This window comes from Argopecten irradians, chromosome 11, assembly GCF_041381155.1.
Source record: "Argopecten irradians isolate NY chromosome 11, Ai_NY, whole genome shotgun sequence".
Classification (NCBI taxonomy): Eukaryota; Metazoa; Mollusca; class Bivalvia; order Pectinida; family Pectinidae; genus Argopecten; species Argopecten irradians.
The window spans coordinates 4197782-4215260 of NC_091144.1; the positions used below are offsets into that span (position 1 = coordinate 4197782).

At 35.9% G+C, this 17479-nt stretch overlaps 1 protein-coding gene across 1 annotated transcript in view; it reads right to left on the reverse strand.

Moving 5' to 3' along the window:
* Window positions 1-988: 988 nt before the first annotated feature.
* The window catches only part of LOC138334329 (acid-sensing ion channel 1A-like), a 58898-nt gene continuing 42407 nt past the window's right edge, over window positions 989-17479 (reverse strand). The window contains exons 2-12 of the mRNA XM_069282978.1: window positions 12105-12286; window positions 11430-11644; window positions 9422-9525; window positions 8948-9111; window positions 8492-8611; window positions 5124-5274; window positions 4376-4454; window positions 3888-3945; window positions 3078-3172; window positions 2501-2576; window positions 989-1812 (exon numbers count right to left, since the gene is read on the reverse strand). Coding sequence (XP_069139079.1) covers window positions 1630-1812; window positions 2501-2576; window positions 3078-3172; window positions 3888-3945; window positions 4376-4454; window positions 5124-5274; window positions 8492-8611; window positions 8948-9111; window positions 9422-9525; window positions 11430-11644; window positions 12105-12286 — 1427 coding nt within the window. The 3' untranslated portion in view covers window positions 989-1629. The remainder of the gene's footprint in view (window positions 1813-2500; window positions 2577-3077; window positions 3173-3887; window positions 3946-4375; window positions 4455-5123; window positions 5275-8491; window positions 8612-8947; window positions 9112-9421; window positions 9526-11429; window positions 11645-12104; window positions 12287-17479) is intronic.

Sequence of the window (17479 nt, forward strand, 5' to 3'; positions counted from 1 at the left end):
GTTTTATATGAGATCATACAGGGGTGGATATGACGACAGTGAAAGTAGCCTCTGGAATACCGAGAATGAACTAACGTCAAATAGCTATCTTTGATTCACAATCCTACAAAAATCAAACAAACAATCATGTTGTTTTTATTTCATTTTCAACCTTGATATTAACTCCCATTTAAAAAAAAAAATATTTAATTTCCAAAAATCTATATAAAAACTTGTTAGTAATAGAAAAAAAATGACTGCTACGGTATCAAAACTCATATGTGCCGAAATTTTTTATACTTCATGATTCAGTGTTCAATGCTATTTACCTGCATCACATTAGAAGATCCTAAGACTCAGTCGGGAAAGTTAGTGACGAATATGAGTAAATATCAGTGATGTTATAAGCTTGTGAGTAACTGTTCGGCCGGGGTTAACTAGGATTGTAAAGTTCTAAGAACAGCTAGAAATTAAACATTAATGGTAGGATTACCTGACATGATATTAGTTAAGAAATAACTAGTATGTTTTGTTGTTCACTCACTCGTGTGTGAATGGCTTTTTAAAAAAAATATTTAAAATGTGGTGCGAAATGTATATTGAAATATCTGACCAACTATGCATTACATACGCCAGTGAACAACAAAAAATAATTATTTCTTATATTTACATGTCAACAGCTTTTTATTATAAGGCTTCAGAAATCAATATAATGTATGCGTTATCTATTTGACGCTATACCACCTCGGCGGCTGAGTTAATGATGTGTCAGCAGATCCAGATGTAATCAGAACAAATCAAGAATCAACGAATATCAAGGTTTTATTGAAAATAGTATAACTGACCACCGTGAAGCATAAACAATCTTATGTCATTTACACATGAGGCAATAAATCAGGAAAACAGTTAATTATTATTATCAGTCCACAGAAACACCTTATACAGATACAATGTTCAGATATCAAAAATGAACATTTCAATTATATTGTAACTAAAAAATGTCTAATTTATATTGCCGACATCATAAGGAAGAAGTTATTTGCCTTGCTGTGTAAAACAAAGGAAGCTAGCCGCTCAGTTAATAATGATGTTAGCGGCTTTCTTCATTAAGAATACAATATGTGGAAGAATAAGTCGTTTGTGCATACTGTATCAAAAAGTCATGTAAATACATAAAACTCAATTTGATATACATTATACATATGGCATTGCACCATATAAGTCTGCATGGAATGAAATAAAAATTAATTTCTTCTGACAAACATAACACTAATTTCACATATCACCAATATCTAACAAAACAGAGTAACAAATATTTAAACTATGATATGAAAACCTTAAACCCACGACATATATAATTTAGGCCTTACCAATAGCATACCAGAGGATGGTTACACTGGTTCTAAATCTACTGGATTTTACTGCGTATCAATAGTAATGTTATCACAGCGTTGTCATGAAAACGAGTAACAATTTATTGGCATGTACTTATTCAAATAAGATACGGGTTACGAAAATATAACCAATAATCATTTCATATGTATAGACAATATTTATCACGTAAAGATGTACATTGATGTGTCATTAAAAACTATTCTTGGGCCGCCTTACACTGTTACCATGGTAATGATATTCATCACCGGTTTGCTTTTATTTCACATTGATTTCACCGTCAATTTTAATTGTATTAACATCATTCTTTTTTCTACACAACTTTAGGAATGCGATCATTATCAGATCGGATATGATCTCTATGATCTCGAACAAGGACACGATGGACAGTCCAATCCAGAGTCCGAGCTGACCACCGATATCAGACAGCAGGTTCTCTACCTACAACACAAGAAAAAATGTGTTTAAAGGGAGACAGCTCCATTACCAGACTTCCATTGGATATGACTCTATTATCATGATTGAGAAAAGAGGAGAGGGCAACTCAATTATGAATAATATTGAAAATAAAATACTTCTATTTGCTCGGAACTAACACTGTAACCTAACCAAAACCAAAAAAAGAAAATTTATGAGACCACATTTTTCTCCTATAACTCCCGTTGGTGTAGTGATATGTATAAAATGTTTTGTGACGTCGTTCCGACTAACGTCATGACGTAATGCGCATGTTTGTGCGTTTGCGTGCTACCGAAATAAAAACCTTAATTGTCATTCGCAACAATAATTGTAGTTTTGAATTTACAATGTTGAATATCCTAAATATGGGTACATATTGATTAAAATGTTGGAAATGTACTGACGTAGGCAGTTCAATGCTTAAATAAACCTTGCATATGATTATTATTGAATAATTTATGCTCCGACATCAATAATTAATGCGGCAAGACTATTGTAACAATGACCTCGTGAATATCTATTGTCGATTCATATCGATTTTAATTATTTGTTATTTCATAATAGAGAGTGCAAAACAATATCATAGGAGAGGGCTGTGCCTAATATCTGCATTAAATAATATAGAATCACTAGCTAAGCAACAATGTCAAGAGATTAATAATAAGCTTACCTCATACGATGCTTCGGTATGAATCACCTCGTAGTTGAGGTACCGGTAATATACTTCAACTTTAATACCATTCTCACTTAAACAAAAACAATAGTAATTGAATGAGTTACCTTTACTTTGTATAACACGTAATACTAACTGAGTGTATTGTACAGATTTGTCAAACCTACTCACCAACAATTATCTTGTTACTTGTTGTTAGGGAAAAGTTAACTCTGTCTTCACGCGCTAAACGAGTATGTGATACCATCACTGCATCCAGTGTAATTTATCGATAACGTCTTTATTTTAACGTTTTTGTGGTGATGGCGCAGTGAAACTGGTTTTAAATAACTGAAATTTCATCGTTTTACTCATTACACAAAAATGATGTCTGTCATTTGGACAGTGATAATCGGATATTATATATCCCGTCTACATAACAAAAGATTATATTAGTTTTATCGTACAGTTAGATTTCCAATCTGTTTCTCTCAGGTGTTGTACGTGGCGGCTTACTCTGACAATTAATACTTCACTAAGATGGTTAATTAGCGACATATGTTATAAAAACACCAACATTAAGCAGTTGACTTACTCCATGAACTCCCTCTTGGCTGATTTCGTCTGTGCAGTGGATATGGACGTGAACAGAGCGCTCGAGGATGACCGGAAATGGTTAATAGCTGGATCCTGTAGAGGATTACACGTGGTTTACAATATCTATCAGTTTATTTAAGATAAGTTAATTAGTTATGTTATTATGTAGATATTATTTAATTGATACTTTTTAACTTTTTCTATGTTTTTCACATATAATGAGTTAATACAATCTGCAAGAGTAAATCTTGATGTCAACATTTTATGATGTCTCACAAAATCTAAACTTGTATCACGACCTGGATGTGTGGGATTGATAAAAAAACACCACAAAGTAGCTGAGTGCATTTCTTGTTACAGATAACTTTGTCAGATTGTCAGAAGATGCCACCCACCCCAGCAACAGGTAAGTTTGACAATACATGCTCCCATACATACAATTTAGACCAAGCTTGTCTCATGTATAAAATTATACAAAGCATGTTCCCCTATAAAACTTCTATAACTTAAGAAACTGGTAGCAATATATTGTCACTAGCTAAACCAGTCATCGTTTTATGTATGTACACTAATAATATATTATAAAGTAATCTCCGAAGGCACAAACACACACGTATGGGTAGTTTTTAAAGACATAGCGTTTCTTTGCCAAGTTCGTAATTCCTCTATACCATTCATGGTGTTTCGCTTTGTTGCTTATTATTCTTTGACCTTCACAAATGTTAAATCAAGTAAAATCTATTATGTAATAATGTTTTTATAACATATGTGGTATGTATTAACCTTGTCACACAGAAATGACACTCACCAAGTATTCATTAGACGGCCAGGCTGACATAGAAACCTCCGTTGTGAATTCTGTCTCACTGAAATTAATTTGTACAAATATGAATACATTGCATATTACTTCATTAGTAAGTCGTTTCCTATACCATTAATGTCAGTACTACAATATTACCTATTCGCATATTTTGTCGGTCATCACTTAAACAAATAATGGTTCTAAAAAGTAATGTACATGTACCTGATATTTATAATTGGAAGGGTACTAGAAAGGAAATTAAAATGCTTTAACGACAGAAAAGCCAACGCATTGCATCTCAGACTTTTTTTAGAAACGAGAACATTTTTCTGTAATCCGTATCGAGACAAAATAATTATTATTGTTGGTAGCAAAAGATGTAAACCTACTTCAGATACAACGTTGCACTTCAATGTGAACTTTTTACAACATACATGTATACATGATGTATGCTTAATGGAAAAATACTCGAAAGAAATTAAATCTTTACGTACTCGCAGGGTGGTACACATGAAGATGAACATGGAAGCTCACTCTTTTCATACTTGAGCAAAACTGCTGCTTCACACTCAACTGCAAAAACAAAACGACACTAATTATAAACTATATAAGCGTTAAATAGCATTTAACTATGAAACATGATCGTGTTTCTTTGACGATACGTTTATACACATGACATTGCGGTACATAAGTCATTAATTAGGTCTCACATTGGTAATGATATCTCTGTTAAGAGAGAACTTCATACAACTTTATTATCAGTTGTATGAAACTTGTGCCCAATCCCATTGTATATAAAATATCACAGTAGATTATGATTAAATATAATGTAATTTAGTATGCGGTTTCTGCCATATTATATATGACAACAGCTGTTGAATTAAACAATGGAAGCTGTCACTTTGTATGATGTGCTATATTAATTTTCGGCAAATAGATGTTCAACTATAGTGGATACATATATAAAAACCCTGCATTTTGGACTCTGGTAGACTTAGGTGGAGCAGCGATGGAGTTATATTTTGCTTAAATTGATATACTGGTAGTCAGTTGTCAACAAACTACATAAAAGATTTTTATTTATTTGCATGAAGTGAATTGAGATAGTGTTGTATCGTCTATTTGGCACATGATTGTATACTGCTCACAAATGTGAAAACAATTTACATCAATGTCATTTCATCGCTGTGTTCAGTACAAATCAAGGAAAGGGATAAGACGGAAAAAAAGTAATTCACTAACTTTGTGTATCGTTTGAATACAGACACCAATCCACTCCGTCCGGGTATGCTGACAAGACTGTAGTAAAGGCTTCACCAGTACATGGGTAGTCCAGACTACAACATCCACAGTACTGGATCAGGCTCTTCTGGTAACATGTCTTCTGACACGCCTGTCATAGGAAAATAAAACTTTGGTAAAGGCTGCATCAGTACACGGCTAGTCCAGACTACAACATCCACAGTACTGGGCCAGGCTCTTCTGGAAACATGTCTTCTGACACGCCTGTCATAGGAAAATAAAACTTTAGTAAAGGCTGCATCAGTACATGGGTAGTCCAGACTACAACATCCACAGTACTGGACCAGGCTCTTCTGGTAACATGTCTTCTGACACGCCTGTCATAAGAAAATAAAACTTTAGTAAAGGCTGCATCAGTACACGGGTAGTCCAGACTACAACATCCACAGTACTGGACCGGGCTCTTCTGGAAACATGTCTTCTGACACGCCTGTCATAGGAAAAAAACTTTAGTAAAGGCTGTATCAGTACACGGCTAGTCCAGATTACAACATCCACAGTACTGGACCAGGCTCTTCTGGAAACATGTCTTCTGACACGCCTGTCATAGGAAAATAAAACTTTAGTAAAGGCTGCATCAGTACACGGCTAGTCCAGACTACAACATCCACAGTACTGGACCAGGCTCTTCTGGAAACATGTCTTCTGACACGCCTGTCATAGGAAAATAAAACTTTAGTAAAGGCTGCATCAGTACACGGCTAGTCCAGACTACAACATCCACAGTACTGGAAAAGGCTCTTCTGGTAACATGTCTTCTAACACGCATGTCATAGGAAAATAAAACTTTAGTAAAGGCTGCATCAGTACACGGCTAGTCCAGACTACAACATCCACAGTACTGGATCAGGCCCTTCTGGAAACATGTCTTCTGACACGCCTGTCATAAGAAAATAAAACTTTAGTAAAGGCTGCATCAGTACACGGGTAGTCCAGACTACAACATCCACAGTACTGGATCAGGCCCTTCTGGTAACATGTCTTCTGACACGCCTGTCATAGGAAAATAAAACTTTAGTAAAGGCTGTATCAGTACATGGGTAGTCCAGACTACAATATCCACAGTACTGGATCAGGCTCTTCTGGTAACATGTCTTCTGACACGCCTGTCATAGGAAAATAAAACTTTAGTAAAGGCTGCATCAGTACACGGCTAGTCCAGACTATAACACCCACAGTACTGGACCAGGCTCTTCTGGTAACATGTCTTCTGACACTCCTGTCATAGGAAAATAAAACTTTAGTAAAGGTTGCATCAGAACATGGGTAGTCTAGACTACAACATCCACAGTACTGGATCAGGCCCTTCTGAAACATGTCTTCTGACACGCCTGTAATAGGAAAATAAAACTTTGTAAAGGCTGCATCAGTACACGGCTAGTCCAGACTACAACATCCACAGTACTAGATCAGGCTCTTCTGGTAACATGTCTTCTGACTGCCTGTCATAGGAAAATAAAACTTTAGTAAAGGCTGCATCAGTACACGGCTAGTCCAGACTACAACATCCACAGTACTGGACCAGGCTCTTCTGGTAACATGTCTTCTGACACGCCTGTCATAAGAAAATAAAACTTTAGTAAAGGCTGCATCAGTACACGGCTAGTCCAGACTACAACATCCACAGTAATGGACCAGGCTCTACTGGTAACATGTCTTCTGACACGCCTGTCATAAGAAAATAAAACTTTAGTAAAGGCTGCATCAGTACACGGCTAGTCCAGACTACAACATCCACAGTACTGGACCAGGCTCTTCTGGTAACATGTCTTCTGACACGCTTGTCATAAGAAAATAAAACTTTAGTAAAGGCTGCATCAGTACACGGCTAGTCCAGACTACAACATCCACAGTACTGGACCAGGCTCTTCTGGTAACATGTCTTCTGACACGCTTGTCATAGGAAAATAAAACTTTAGTAAAGGCTGTATCAGTACATGGGTAGTCCAGACTACAATATCCACAGTACTGGACCAGGCTCTTCTGGTAACATGTCTTCTAACACGCTTGTCATAAGAAAATAAAACTTTAGTAAAGGCTGCATCAGTACACGGCTAGTCCAGACTACAACATCCACAGTACTGGACCAGGCTCTTCTGGTAACATGTCTCCTGACACGCCTGTCATAAGAAAATAAAACTTTAGTAAAGGCTGCATCAGTACACGGCTAGTCCAGACTACAATATCCACAGTACTGGACCAGGCTCTTCTGGTAACATGTCTTCTGACACGCCTGTCATAAGAAAATAAAACTTTAGTAAAGGCTGCATCAGTACACGGCTAGTCCAGACTACAACATCCACAGTACTGGACCAGGCTCTTCTGGTAAACATGTCTTCTGACACGCCTGTCATAAGAAAATAAAACTTTAGTAAAGGCTGCATCAGTACATGGGTAGTCCAGACTACAACATACACAGTACTGGACCAGGCTCTTCTGGTAAAATGTCTTTTGACACGCCTGTCATAGGAAAATAAAACTTTAGTAAAGGCTGCATCAGTACACGGGTAGTCCAGACTACAACATCCACAGTACTGGACCAGGCTCTTCTGGAAACATGTCGTCTTCTGACACGCCTGTCATAGGAAAATAAAACTTTAGTAAAGGCTTCACCAGTACATGGGTAGTCCAGACTACAACATCCACAGTACTGGATCAGGCTCTTCTGGTAACATGTCTTCTGACACGCCTGTCATAGGAAAATAAAACTTTGGTAAAGGCTGCATCAGTACACGGCTAGTCCAGACTACAACATCCACAGTACTGGATCAGGCTCTTCTGGTAACATGTCTTCTAGCACGCCTCTCATAGAAGATCAAACGCATTATTTAAAGAAGGGGAACTAACGCTCTAGAATATAATTTTCATATATATAAAGCATATTGCGATGTTATATTTTGGTTTGGTTTCTGAGGTGAAATATACTATTTACAGCCAGAGTTATTTAAGGACGCTCCCGTGAGTGCAGTGTGTGGATGTCAGTATGTTTTTAATAGTGGAACTCTTTACCTTTTTATAGTGCTATTTCACTGAAGCATACCACCGACGACATCGAACAAGCACGTTTTTATCCGGTCACATTATACTGACAACGGGCAAGCCAGTCGTCTCACTTCATTTATCCTGAGGGCTAAGCAGGGGCCGAAAATGCCTCTTTTATAAACAAGACATCGTGTAGTGTTTGTAATATGAGCTTTTATGTAGAACTGTTTTCCACGGACTTCGTCTACGCTGTATTATCCCGCGATTGATGAATGGTTACAGAAATGAACGTGTATAGTGTGCAAGTAACAATAACCATGGCTTACCACGAAGGAATATTGTACTCTAAGTTCACCCTCTTCTGCCCAAGCGTTGTTGATCAGGTTTTCGGCTTGAGTGTAATCTTTGCATTCACCATGCGGTGGTTTAGATCGAATTATTTCAGTCTGTAAGTAGATAGTTTTATAAAGGTAAGTGTAACTATGATTTAAAACGTTATGAAGTGGTTGAAAATACTGTGCAATTGCTTTCATTCGCTAGAGACTATTTGCTTCATTCGCGGTCAAGATAAATTCCACGAATTTAAAAACCAACGAATAAAAAAGAAAAGAAAGATAACAATATAGCTTATTACTTTTATAAGCTGGCAATGCGCGAACAAATATCCCCGCAAGTAAGTATTAAAAGCAAATCGCGAACTTTCCTCCCCTCGAAATTAGACATCTGTACTGTACATTTATGGTGTTGACAGATTTATAAGAATAATCTTATTCTATACTTACAAGTTTCAATGCTATCCCCGTTTTAAATCCCGGGGCCAGATTGATACCATTCTCCTCCGGGAATGGCATTGCGGTTTGGTTGTGTATGGTCAGACGTATCCCAGCGTCTGGGGCCAGACTCCCCACATACTCATCCTGTTCTAGGTACAATTCCATGGTAAGACCTGCAATTGGAAATACATCAAGTCAAGTATGTGTCCACGTTTTATTTTTTACATTTATCCTTTACATTACATCATACAATAAATATGGAATATGAACGCTATGTGTAATGCTTGCAATATATATAATATTGCCTTCTTTTTATAAGAATATTAGCACGCAGAGACGTGCATAATCTTTTCATTTCATTGCATAAATGTATCCATAATGCGAAAGATTATGTTTAATAATACCTATACTGTAAGGGGACTAAACACTTTTCGAAATCCTCCCTGGATTAAACATCTATTGACTACGAATGTCCACACCTACCATATAAAGGTCCTGTTTTCTCTGTTTCAGCCACTGTGAGATTTAAGCCAGAATTAAAGGTGTAACAGTTCCCGTACTTGTAGTGTACAAAGTGGGAGAAATTTCTGAAACGACCAAATCATCACAATTTCAAAATACCTTCCAATAATGATAAGTGTCCTATCCTAGACAAACAACCTGCCGAAAACCCTTACATATATATGTAAATGACACCATATAATAGATAACTCACAAATATATGACGGCAATTATTTTATTTTTTGATGTTTTAACAAGTTTGAACTTTTATTGTTTAAACCTTAAGAACGCACTGACAACAAAATTCCAATATATATAACTGAGCTATCGAAACATTCAAGTGTATCAGTTGATAGAAGACTCAGTAGGACTGGAACGGTATACCGGTTTGAAGCGGTACTTAACAACGTATCCGTTCCCGATAAGGAAACATGCTGTTGTATCGCTGTATCGTTCAAATATTAAAATTACCATTGTTCACTCCTTTTGACAAAAAATATCCGTTCAAGCTCATTTAATATATCATCCGATCAAAGGATTTCTGTAGCATATTCGATTAATAGGAAGGATCAAGCTTCCATGCCACTTAGATGTACCGGAAATGCTTTTGCGTAATCATGAATACAACCTAGCAGAGCACATGACGTTTTGCAAGACGCGCAAACAACTATTCTCTTCAAATATATCGTTTCAGTGTATCGTCAATACGTATCGTGTATCGTTTCAGTGTATCGTCAATACGTATCGTGTATCGTTTCAGTGTATCGTCAATACGCATCGTGTATCGTTTCAGTGTATCGTCAATACGTATCGTGTATCGTTTCAGTGTATTGTCAATACGTATCGTGTATCGTTTCAGTGTATCGTCAATAGGTATCGTGTATCGTTTCAGTGTATCGTCAATACGCATCGTGTATCGTTTCAGTGTATCGTCAATACGCATCGTGTATCGTTTCAGTGTATTGTCAATACGTATCGTGTATCGTTTCAGTGTATCGTCAATACGCATCGTGTATCGTTTCAGTGTATTGTCAATACGTATCGTGTATCGTTTCAGTGTATTGTCAATACGTACATAAGATTGTATCATGTATCGTTTCAGAGTATTGTCAATACGTATCGTGTATCGTTTAAGTGTATCGTAAATACGTATCGTGTATCGTTTCAGTGTATTGTCAATACGTATCGTATCGGCTGTTCCAATATTCAGCCTTCTATAGTTTGTTTTCAACTGTTCGGCTTGACCAGTCATATAATAAAGTGTAAATTTGGATCAAATATTTTACTTTTTTGCAAAGATAAATCATTATCAGCCATAAAGATGAATGCAAGAGTGAGAATTACTGAATCCCATTGGTGGTAACCATCGGCTTAATAGACTTTCTGGCCCCGATTTCTCGAATCAAACTGAAGTCAAAAACTGACTTAAGTAAAAAAAAATCATATCAGCTACATAAGGAGAAAAACTTAAGTTTTGACTTAAGTCTGCACTTAGGTTTCGAGAAATCGTTTCAGTGTATGGTCTGTATTCTGTGAGAAAAGGTAAATCCTACGTGGTTGCTGTGTTCCTCTTTATTTATCATTATACTTCTTGGAAAAAACAAAATAACTATCCTTACATTTATGTAACATCTGGTATTGTCATTACTTAAAATATTTTCTATATTAATGTTCTGGCTTTAAATTATACCGTTTAAAAATATTCTTTCACTTCATTTGTATTTATATTTTGCTACCAGGGATAGACCTTGCATAGGTTGTTTTATTCCTTTTCAATTTAATTGAACTAAAATTTGGTTGAAATTGAAATCAGGAAGACAAAGTCTCGATTTTATAAAGACGTAAAAGATGCTGAAAACTGTTGGTATAAACAATAAAATCATCTTTAAGAAAACAATAATTTGAAAACGTACAAAGCTTTCAGTAAATGTATCAATTCAGTACCAAAAGAAGGTTAAAATGATAATATCAATTGTGTTTGTTTACTTACGAAGGTGAGCATGATCTGCCTTTGAAGGTACACGACACTAACATGTCCTCTATCTGGTGTCCAGCTGCCGTCTTTATAGAATCATCAAGAGCTGCGTATTCCCGAGAAAATTCCAAGTTTACAGTTGTGTCGTCATCGAAAGAATCGTAGAATGTTTCATTCTGATCCACAGAGTTCCAATCCCGAACTTTGGGAGCTGGTGTAGTGTCGGCAGCCTAAAACAGTCAGACAATGAACAGTCAAAGAATTGATACCATAATCATGAATAAATTTAGTTATGTAGGTAGGGTCTTAAAAAAACCTAAGATGACAACTGTATATTTTGGTCCATTGCTTATTTTAATCCCAATTTTCAAACATTAATGAAATTATGTTTTGGCAGCGTCAATGCAGACACGTCAGAAGGTGGGAGTGCCCGAAGAAAACCACCTGCCTTTTGCCAAAACATGTTAATGTTCTATGTGGGCATCTCATGCAAAAAAAAAATAAGAATTAGGTGATTAATGCCGGAAACCTTCACCACTTGGTCAAACAAACTGCGAAAACACAAATGTGTGTCATTTGACATAGGAACAGTAATTTCCGTGTTTATAAAAACATTCTGGGTGAATGCCACTACGACGAAACAGTGTATACTTTAAATAGAAGAGGATACAAGAAAAAATCGTCACCTACTGTTATTATATTTTGAATATCTGCACCAGTGTAGTTGAGAAGACTCTTCTTGACGGGATTGCTGTTACAGAAAGTCACTGCCGGAAATATCATACTGCCATTGGAGTTTAAAATAAGGTTTGTGGTGGTCGGATAGGTATAAAACTTCTTAATCAATTCTGTCAGCTGCCAGACTGTCATTCCTGGAAAACAATACCTTAATAATCAATCAGCAGTATCTACAGTTTTATCAGTACTTCTATTCTTAAATTCATTTATTTCTTACTCATTTTATTTACGGACATTTTAACAATATATGCTTTTACATTCTCTATTCTATACGGTTACTTTAAAAACATATGATTCTACATTCTATATTATATACGGACACTTTGAAAACATAGGGTTCTTCATTCTTTATTATGTACGAATACTTTTACAGGAGGATTTTGCACTCCATATTCTATACGGACATTTTGACAAGAGGAATTAACATTCTATAATATATACGGACACTTTGACAGCATCGGATTTTGCATTCTATATTCCATACGGACACTTTGACTGGAGGATTTTACATTCTATATTCTATGAGGACGCTTTGACAAAGATGTTTTTGCATTCTATATTTTATACGGACACTTTGACAATATGGAATTTTACATTCTATGGTATATATTGACCCTTTGACGACTAAGGATTTTACATTCTAAAAAAGGGGCCGCGGTGGCCGAGTGGTTAAGATGTACCGACATATTACCACATGCCCTCCATCTCTGGGTCGCGAGTTCGAAACCCATGTGGGGCAGTTGCCAGGTATACGTACTGACCGCTGGTCGGTGGTTTTTCTCCGGGTACTCCGGCTTTCCTCCACCAACAAATCTGGCATGTCCTTAAATGACCCTGGCTGTTAATAGGACGTTAAACTAATCAAATCAAATCAAAACATTCTAAAATCCATACGAACTTTTTGGCAAGAGGAATTTACATTCTTTATTCTATGCGGACATTTTGACAAGAGGATTTTACATTCTATAATCAATATTGATACTTTGACAAGAGGATTTTACATTCTATATTCTATTCGGACATTTGACAACATAGGATTTTAAATTTTATCAAGGACGTATATGAGAAGGATAATTCACACTGTGTTTTGGGCAAGTACGTTGTAGGAGCTTTTGTGTTTGTGAACTGACCGTGACGCTGGTCGACGACTGATTTCCCTTTCTTATCCGCCAGCGCAGCTTTTGATGTAGCTTGCCGGTGCGAGGGTTACTGTCTTACTTTCTGAAGCGTGTTGTTATTTCATGAGCAGTTGTATTTTTGAAAATTTAAACATTTTTCAATAAATCTTCCGTCCTAAAGCAAGTCTGTAAACATTGTGAAATTTTATTAACATTACGTTGCTGTTTCGTTTGACTCGATCAGACAAATATCTGATGAGAAAAACGTGTTTATTTCCGATTTATGGATGCCTCGCATGGTGCTTAGTGGTGTAAAGGGATAGTGACGAATCCTTCTCACTTATAAATCCTTGATTCTATATTCCATACGGACAATTTGACGACATAGGATTTTACATTCTATATTCTATACATTCACATTGACAACATAGGATTTTACATTCTAAATTCTATATGGACACTTTGATACATAGGATTTTACATTCTATATTCTTTACGGACACTTTGACAAGATGATTTTACATTCTAAATTCTATACGGACACTGTGATAACATAGGATTTTACATTCTAAATTATATACGGATACTTTGACGACACAGGATTTTACTTGCTATATCATATCTATACGGACAACTAAACGGATTTCACATGGACTTTGACGACATAGGATTTTACATTCTGTATCCTGTACGGACACTTTGACGACATAGGATTTTACATTCTGTATCCTGTACGGACACTTTGACGACATAGGATTTTTACATTCTATATCCTGTACGGACACTTTGACGACATAGGATTTTACATTCTATATCCTGTACGGACACTTTGACGACATAGGATTTTACTTGCTATATTCATCTATTACCTATACGGACACTTTGACGACATAGGATTTTACATTCTATATCCTGTACGGACACTTTGACGACATAGGATTTTACATTCTTATCCTGTACGGACACTTTGATTTCACATGGACTTTGACGACATAGGATTTTACATTCTGTATCCTGTACGGACACTTTGACGACATAGGATTTTACATTCTATATCCTGTACGGACACTTTGACGACATAGGATTTTACATTCTATATCCTGTACGGACACTTTGACGACATAGGATTTTACATTCTATATCCTGTACGGACACTTTGACGACATAGGATTTTACATTCTGTATCCTGTACGGACACTTTGACGACATAGGATTTTTACATTCTGTATTCTGTACGGACACTTTGACGACATAGGATTTTACATTCTGTATCCTGTACGGACACTTTAACGACATAGGATTTTACATTCTATATCCTGTACGGACACTAACGACATAGGATTTTACATTCTATATCCTGTACGGACACTTTGACGACATAGAATTTTACATTCTATATTCTATACCGACACTTTGATAACATAGGAAATTTATATATTTGGCATCAGGGATTAACTTTACACCATTTTTATCCGTCAGTCATTGCCGTGTATACAATGAGATTTAGATGATGTTTTAGTTAGAAAATGAAAACAGGAGAGTTAATGAATGAATGATTGTGTGACTATAATAACAAATAATTTAATATAGACCTATCCGATCGCATATAAAAGATTCAGAACACAGAACGTTCACGTTTACCAAACAGTACAAACATCATGCATTCTTAGGATAAGCCAAAAGCTAAATATTAATCTACCGGGCGAAATGATTTTCGATACCGATTTAAAGTACGAGAAAGCTACCCTAAGTCCATTTGTTCAGGGACCTAGTTTAGACAGGCAATCTAAGACTGCAAAATCAATAATGATACAACCATTATCCGCAGTGTATTCAATTTCAGGTCGAGTAGATGTTTGCGAAGTAGATGTGATTATTTATTTTCCCTTCCTAACTAGTACAGCTCGTGTCATTCTGTGATAATGTTTTATCATTTTTTAAGCAGAAACATTTCCAGGTTTAATTACTTTTGAATATTAAAAACTATCTGAATAAATCATAGTACTCAGAGAAGCAATAACTAATTAATTAAAAGTATAGTAAACGTAACAGAACAATAGATTCAATTGTCATCCCCTAGAAATGATAAAATGTCTCCATCAAATGTAGAGATGGTCCGGAGTACTGCAATCAATCGTCAGTACAACAATTATCTAATAGCAATAGAAGCAATCGCCATTTCTGAAGTTATGGAGGTACCGCATCAAAGATAAAACAAATACCCCATAGCAATGAAAATATAGGTAATTATTACAACAGTGCATTTAAACAAAGTTAACAATAATAGTTTCAACAAAGCAAAGAAAATATTAATCATCAAAGGGTAAGGCATAAATAATATCTGAATCATACTCTATGTTAATTCACCCAACCTGTATCTGAAACATGCATTAAATTATGTCAGCATGTTTCTTGTTATAAAGAAAGACAAATAAGGTTTTAGTAAATCAAAATGCCTAACTTGTTTTGGCAGTGTACGTATTTATCACGTAAAAGATATATTATTAGGACTAATCATACTTATGGTTTTAGAACCGCTCTATACAAAATCACTTTTTAAAGATATCTTAATTCTATTCTTCATAAATAGTTCAGACATGTGTAATTCATCATCAGTTTAATTAACATATTTATTTCCTTATTTCACATAAATATTTGAACGCGTGTGTATGTAGTGATTTATTATAAATTGATAAAATACAGTGTATTTTTCTCATAAATTATTGACGTTACGATACATTCTTCATAGAGTAGATAATTAAAACTGTACATAATTATGTAATATGGCAGATGTAAACGAGCTGATAAATCATTCACAGGTTCTCCATTCCGTCATATATAGGCAGGTTTCTGGTTTATTTGTTTAGTTTTTTTTTACAGAATGCAGAATAGTTGCGTTAATTGACGATAATTCTATTATTTTCCTTTTTAGATAAAAACCGTTATCTGGTACCTACCCCATCCACAAAGAAACACTAATATCCAGACTGTCATCCGTACCGTGTTTACGGAACGAGCAATGGCGGACGGGCCATGCATGTAGCAAGTGTCGGCATATTGTCTAAATTTCTGTTTTGGAGAGTCTTTAGCGGATACATCTAAAGAAAAGCTCCCAGGGCAATTCTTACACGATTTCTTGGTCATTTTCATCTATTCCTCACATGTCTTAGATACAAGAATCCATCACACACACAAAAATCATTGCCCTTTTTTCGGCGATTCCACGTGTATATGGGAGGTACACATTGTATCGACTGTAACCGGTATATATTCTAACCGCTATAAATGGTGCCACGCATCGACGCTGTTCAATTATCCAACGCGATACCTAAATGATATTGGTAAACAACATATAGAAACGGCCTACAGCTATTTGTTTTATATCGTCCCGGGTATTAATCAATATATTTCATTTCAGGTGAAAATGACAAGAAACCTTTTTTCAAACGTTAGAAATCAAAATACTCAATTTACCACAATGCCAATTTTAAAAACCTTTAGTGTAAGTTGGGAAGTTACTTTGAAAGCAATGCTTGATTCACAATTAACATCAGCTAAGGTAGTTCAAAATTCCGTTTGTGGCTTAAAAAAATTAACGTAGTTTTATGTTTATAGTGTTTAACACCGTCGATGGCTTAAAAAAGAAAATACATTGGTCTACCTTCATCTGTCAGCCAGGAGTTGATCTGTACATCGAAAAATGATTTAGACGTACTCGAACATTGATCTTTTGTTGAAACAAAACAATTTGTTCGTTTAATTGTCCTATCAATAGCCAGGGTCATGTAGAGACGGTTTCCATTGTATGCGATATGTTTCGCGTATGAAATGCATAGTGATTATTTTGGGAGACTGCGGTATATTCGTGTTATGTTTTATTGTATAGTTGAATCACTGAATCATGCAGCCGAAGACACCAAGAAACACCACATCCGGTCACATTATACTAATAACGAGCGAACCAGTCGCCCCACTCCCTGTGTGCTGAGCACTAAGTAGGAGCAGAAACAACCACTTTTATAGACTTTGCTGGTGTCTCGACCAAGAAATAGCACCCAGAGCCTACCTCATAGGGGCGAGCGCTCAACAAGGCCAAAAGTGGGACGGGGTCAAGAGAGACGTTAGGAAGAAAAGGGTTAGTTAGCAAAAAGAGAAAAGATAATGTTAGAAATTTTGACGTCATTTACGAGTTAGTTTTCTCTCATTTAA